A 6,882-nucleotide genomic window follows, 5' to 3' on the forward strand; every position below is an offset into this window, starting at 1 on the left:
AAGCTAAATAGTATAAAATTCTTTTTCTTTTACAACTACTAAGTCTCATAATTTAAATATAGAAAATTATTCAATAATTATAAAATTAAGTAAAATTTTCATTTTAATTGCCAAAATTTGATTTAATTATTCTCAATGAAATATTTTTTTAAAATAAAATCGCTAATAAATAAATAAATTTGGAATCACTCAAAATAGGATTCTTTTCAAAAGTTCTGGGTCTTACATCTGTATCAGGCCAAACCACCCACTAGCACGATATTGTCCGCTTTGGCACACAAGGCCCAACCGATGTGGGACCTTACAATCCACCCCCCTACAGGAGCCCAGCGCCCTCGCTGGCACATCGATCCGGGCTCCGACTCTAATACCATCTGTAACAGTCCAGACCACTCACTAGCACGATATTATTCGCTTTGGCACACAAGGCCTCACGGTTTCGCCTTTGATGATAGGGATGATAGCCGAAACCCCTCACACTCACTCGTCAAAACGCGTCATGCTAGGGAGAGGTATCCACATCCTTATAAGGCATGTTTTGTTCCCCTCCCCAATCGATGTGGGACCTTACATACCTCGATTGAATTACTAGTCTACATACACAGAACATATACAATATCCTATAATAATTAACAAGAAAATTATATATACCATAAATATACAAATATGCTCATTGATTCGAATAATAAATATAAAAATATGCACTATCTCTCAATTTTATAATAACCATTTCTTTTTTTTTAAATTCACACGCACATATATATGTATACTCAATGCTAACTTTCTTCGTTCACTACAAGAAACATTGTTAAAATCGACGGCAAAATCGACGGCTAAGCTGTCGATAATATTAAAAATTGATGGCAAAATGGACGGCGGAGGTGGTCTCTATTAAGCTTGTCGATTTTTCAGAATTCGAATGAAATCGACGGCTTGCCTAGCCGTCGATAATAATTTAATAAAATCGACATCATTTTCATCTATCATATGAGTTTGAAATTTTTAGCTTCTTACTAAAATCGACAACGTTGCCGTCGATATTATTATATAAAATCGACGCAATTTTTGTCGATATTTGATTCAATAAAATCGACAACAATGCCGTCGATATTATTATATAAAATCGACACCGTTTTTGTCAATATTTGATTCAATAAAATCGACATAACTGCCGTCGATTTAATTATTTAGATACCGACATAAAAAGTGACAACGCTATCGTTGATTTTAATAGCTATATTTTTAATTATTTTTTCTATTTAAAAAATAATAAACAATCAATGCAAATAAACTTTTAAATATAGAAATAAAATTTATATAGAATATTAGATAACAAGACAAATAAACTCTTAAATATAAAAATAAAATTATATTAAATATTAGATAATGGGTTTACAAACTTATCAAAATAATAAATAATCCTCTAACATAAAAACTTAAGAAAAGATAAATAATTAAACTTTTTAGATTTATATTCTCAAGTCCATTAAAGTGGATTTTAAGCTCAGAATTGTCACCCAAAGACTCTACATAAGGAGGTTCACCAACAGCTACAATTGCAAATGAGAACTCACTACTGTTTATGGTGTCTTTCGATGGGACCTTCTTGTAAATAGCTTTAGTTTCAGCTCCCACTATTGCCTTGATAGCATCCAAGATTCTCGTCCCTAAAACGGTCGGTGTAAGACATTTGTAACATAAGAACGTAATTATATGTATAAATTAATCTTAACTGCCATAAGATATATAGGAAAATGGTAATTAATGCTATTGACATTAGATTTGTATCTTCTACAAATAAAACAAAATCTCATATTGAAACAAAGATTAAGTCAGAAGCATTGACTACTTTGCATCAGTTAAAATTCTCCAAGTTCCTCATCATCTCCAAGTTCACCAAAAGCTTCTAGTGCTTTGTTCAACATTTCATACTTTGTGAAATCAAGGATACGTTTCTGCTAATTATACAATCAAATTATTAGGCAAAGGCCAAATATAACTTAGGCAAGACTTCTGAAGGTATATTCTTATATCAGAGTGGAGATATTGTTTCACAAGTAAGATAGAAATTGAAGCATTAAGGCACCATTTAATGCATGAGATAATAGAATGTTGTATCCCTTAGAGCAAGAAGATAAGCTGAACTTAGAAAATCTGGAATGCTGACCTTTGCAACTGTTAACTTGTCCATGTCAAGGCAGTGTAAAACGAACTGTGTTGTCGAACCATTCACTATAAGTGTTAAAAATACAATACCACCAGTGAAGAAAACAAACTGCACAAGCAAAAGGTATTTGAGTGATGAATCTAATGTCCTTGTAAAGTCATAATTAAATCCTAAACCCAGAACATACCAGTGTTCCTATCTCTGGAGTCAATTCAAGTGATCGGCCACTCGAACGCTGAACAAACCCAAAATTTAATAATTAAAAGATTAAGCTAATAATAAGATAGTATGTGCATAAAGAAATTCAGAAAATTAGCAATAAAGGAGATAAAGTGTTTGGCTAAAAAATGCAGCTTTCATTAGTTATTGAATACTTGCCTTGACTGATAATGAAAGTGATAAGGCAACTGTCCCTCGCAATCCTGACCTGATTAGAATACTAGCTTCTTTCCAATCCAAGCCATATCCAAAATACCTTAGCAAGGAAAATAATGCACCAACTACGATACATCTCGACACTTGAACATAAACATAGAGAAGCAAGAGGTGGGTCCATAATGTTCCTTCAAGAGAACCAAGAACTTGAAATTAAAAACTCATCCTAAATAAACAAAAATGAAAATATAAAAATTATTGTACAATAACTAATTAACTACACAGCAAGACCATTAGCAATGGCACGATTAGTGCTAACATGAGTTGTTTCATACCTCAAAATTAAATTAATGTATTAGCAATATATGCAAAATTAAATTAGAATGAATGTTGTTGAAAATAAGGAAATCAAAACGATGTCCTATAAGTATAAAATTTATATAAACAAGTAGAAGCAAGAAGTATACCAAAAGATATGTAAATTTTGTTGACTTTCACCCTTAAAAGTTGTCCTTGCAAATGCAAAATAGAACTTATAGAAAAATTTCAATAACTAGATTCCAAATATTAAGAGATAAATACTAAATAATTAGTTTGGTATATATTTTCTTTATCCTGATCTAATATGATATGAATTATGCATTAGCAAGTAGAATAACATAAAAAGCAAAAAGTGCAGCACTAGAAAATTATGATGAAGATGATATACTGAGTATAAATTAAATAAGAGCAACGAACTACACTAAAATAAGGAGTGGTACCAACTTTGTTATGCTTTTTCATAAGCTTTCCCTCTCTTAGCACCAAAAAAACACTTTATAATATAAGGTGTGCATGATCAACACAACACGTTGCTTTATTATTTTCAAATGACATATTTACTACTTTCTTTCTCTTACAAAACCTTTTCCTTTACCCCTTCAGTTGACATATTAATTTGGTGGTGAGTTTCATTCATGGCCGGCACTGGTCGAAATGGTGGCCGGAGACAGAGCTGTTAGTGCTTCCAAGAGCCACAGTCAAGCCGAGAAGCGGCGCAGGGACCGAATCAATGCACAGCTTACAAGTTTAAGGAAACTAATTCCAAAATCTGATAAGGTACAACAGCTCATTTTAATTTTAATGTGTCTTAAATACTATATAAACTATAAGGTATTGCCATTTGAAACAGGACATAGTTAGTTTCAATAATACCATGAAAAATATAAACATAATTAATGAATTTGTGAAGTTTCTGATCAAGAATATGTATATAGAAGGTGAATTAAACAATGTCGGATTATAAAAATTTATAGATATGATTTATAATATATGAATTTTCAAATTTCAATTCAAGTGTAACAAGTTGATCTTGCATATGGACAAGGCAGCTTTACTAGGAAGTGTGATAGAGCAAGTGAAGGATCTAAAGAGAAAAGCGATTGAAGTTAGCAAAGTTTCAACTGAATCCGACAAAATAGTTAAAGGGAGAGAAATCAACCTGAAAGTAGTAGCTAGCAAGAGGCTTTTATATTATGTACTTTTCTGTTCTGTCGAAAGTAGTAGTTGTAGTATAGTGTAGTGTCCTTTAATCTGTAGGAATTTGACTTCAGGGCTCATGATTCTGCATTCAAAGACAGATACCTACAGTTTCAAAATGTGAGGGTGAGGTTCATACCAACTGAGAAGAAAGACATCCGAGATATGTGTGTCCATTGGAAGAGGGGATGTTGCTGCATATTATTGTCTACAAATCTTTATATACACTATTTTTATTTTGACACTCAAAAAAATAATTTGTACATTTAAGCAGGTTGTATTGTTTTTAGTCAAACATAGATAGATATGCAGCACCAAATCAAAGACCAACAATATATGACATGCATGAGGTTTTCTTTCACTGATTTTTATTTCTTATCTGAATGAACTAAATATATGATCATGATGAATTAAAGATAATTTGAGTTCTGAATATATAACAGAAAACGGTGGATGAAAAATATTACTATTCATTTGAATATGTGCTTACTTCTCCAAATTACTTAAGTGCCTCATTTGCAACAATTGCTATAGGAAATGGTAACTAATCTGCCATACAAGCAAAATCTCAGTGTTCCATAAAATCAACAATAAACTCAATCAATCATGTCTAGTGCTAATGCTAACTAATAAGGTGCATTGATTTGTGCAGGAAGGTACTGGCCGTTAATTGTGGGAGCCAATGAGAGGCGATGGAAAAGATATCGAGATTAGCTCAAAGTGGTGGCGGACTCTTTTTGGCTTCTTGACATCTGAAATGGCACTACACAATTCACCACATGTTCTAATGTTTCTACTTTCTATGGATCAAGTTTATATCAAATTTTTCTTCTCAATTCATTCATATGTTAACGTTATATGTGTATACAAACTACATTGTTGTGCTTTTTGTAATTAACAGAAACTATATTTCTATTACCGAAACCTTAATTCAATTCCAGCAGTAGTGAAGAGAAAGCGAAGTAAACCAAGAAGACCAGGCAAGAAATTAAAGAACACCTAGTTTGAAATCTGTTATTATATATGTGAATTGATGAATTGAAGCATGCAGATCCAGAGGCAGAAGTAATAGCTTTATCGCCAAAGTCGCTGGTGGTGAAGAACCGTTTCGTGTGCGAGATATGCAAGAAAGGGTTCTAGAGGGACCAGAACCTGCAGTTGCACCGGTGAGGGCACAACCTGCCGTGGAAGCTTCGGCAGAGGGAGAAGGAGGTGGTGGTGGTACCGTGGTAGACGCGGGTTGAACGGAAATTTGGGGGAGTTTGCGTTTATGAACTTTGGACGCGGGAGGTGGATGCGGGAACAAGTGTTTTTAGTGATAAAAATCGACGGCACTATTGTCGATTTTAGTTAAAAAAAACAACACATATGGCGTTTATTTTATACATTAAATCTACACCTTTTATTCCATTTTAGAAAACGATCTAGACCGTTTAAATTTATCGACGATTACCTTGTCGATATTTTAAATAATAAAATAGACGACATATTCGTCGATTTTATTTTCGACTTCTGATGCGTCTATTTTATACATTAAATCTACACCGTTTATTCCATTTTAGAGAGCGATCTAGACCATTCAAATTTATCGACGGTAACCTTGTCGATAATTTAAATAATAAAATAGACGCCATATTCGTCGATTTTATTTTCGACTTCTGATACGCCTATAATATGACGATAATAGAAAAAAAAATTAATGTATCATAAAAAAATCGACAGTTTTTAATATTTTATTTTTAATTATTTTTTTTAGTAATATCGACAGCAAGCCGTCGAAAAAATTATCGACGGCAGAAATAACCGTCGATTTTTGGTGTCGAAAAAAACGTTTTTTCTTGTAGTGGTTAGATGCAATATTATCTTTGATAAAGAGTAACAAAATAAGAAACATATGAATTAAAGTAAAATAAATAAAAGGTTCAAGTGATTAAAATTAATAGCTAAATCTTCTGCATATTTATTAGTCATATGTCTCTGTTCTTAGCTTACTAATTTTCTTTTGAAAAAAACACGTACACACACCAAGGGTCAATTTCGACACTTAAATATATATTCGTGATAAGTTGTAAGTTTTTTTCGTCAATCTAAAACATTTGTAACTTGCTATTGCATGGATTGGAGAATAAGTCGTTGCACATGTTTTATTTCACCACTTGTCCTCAGCCTTATGGACTCATCTCTCATGCAACAATGCAAGGGAGAGAGAAAGAAGAGAGAAATGGATGCAAAATAATGAATGAGAGCTTGGAATTGCAAAACTTCAATTTGAAATTCAAAACCATAGAAGAACGGATCTTTGTTTTCTCGGAGGCATCAAACCCATCCATATGTTGTGATAATTTTGTGAGCACTCATGGAAAACAAGGAAGAAAATGACCAACCGGATTGTTGTTTATGGTATAGACACTTTTATATTTTCTTTCCTTAATTTATTTGGGGTATCGCGTTCTTGCATGCATGCATCTTCTTCTTATTGATAGATTTTTGCAAGGATATAATTTGAACATCTAATATTTAGAGTTTTTAACAGATTTGAAATATATAAAATTATAATATGTTATTAATTAATTGATAACCTGGAAACACTAACTTATTCATGGTCATACACTCATACTAGCTAAACGTTCTTGAAATGGTTCATATTAATTATAGGTTGGCAAAAGTATTATGCCTAAACAATTAAATTTCCTTCCTAATTTCCTGAATAGATATAAGTATGCCATTGTGGATTTTTGTGTTGTATTGTCCTAACTAACTCTTAACACGAACTTAGGGCTACAATATGTGTTCACTCCACTATGTTTCTATTTATAATATCT

General features: G+C 32.3%; 1 protein-coding gene and 1 pseudogene across 1 annotated transcript; one reads left to right on the forward strand and one right to left on the reverse strand.

The window, feature by feature from the left end:
- Positions 1-1,859: 1,859 nt before the first annotated feature.
- On the reverse strand, positions 1,860-3,325 carry LOC107615480 (sodium/hydrogen exchanger 8-like). The gene is made up of 5 exons (XM_088498963.1): positions 3,304-3,325; positions 2,546-2,748; positions 2,355-2,402; positions 2,168-2,275; positions 1,860-1,955 (listed from the first exon to the last, which is right to left on the reverse strand). The coding sequence occupies exons 1-5, from the start codon at positions 3,323-3,325 to the stop codon at positions 1,860-1,862; spliced, it is 477 nt and encodes a 158-aa protein (XP_088355089.1).
- A 192-nt stretch (positions 3,326-3,517) lies between these two features.
- On the forward strand, positions 3,518-4,816 carry LOC110266838 (photosynthetic NDH subunit of lumenal location 1, chloroplastic-like; annotated as a pseudogene).
- The last annotated feature ends 2,066 nt before the right edge of the window (positions 4,817-6,882 follow it).

This window comes from Arachis ipaensis, chromosome B9, assembly GCF_059453495.1.
Source record: "Arachis ipaensis isolate K30076 ecotype BB chromosome B9, ASM5945349v1, whole genome shotgun sequence".
Taxonomy (NCBI): domain Eukaryota; kingdom Viridiplantae; phylum Streptophyta; class Magnoliopsida; order Fabales; family Fabaceae; genus Arachis; species Arachis ipaensis.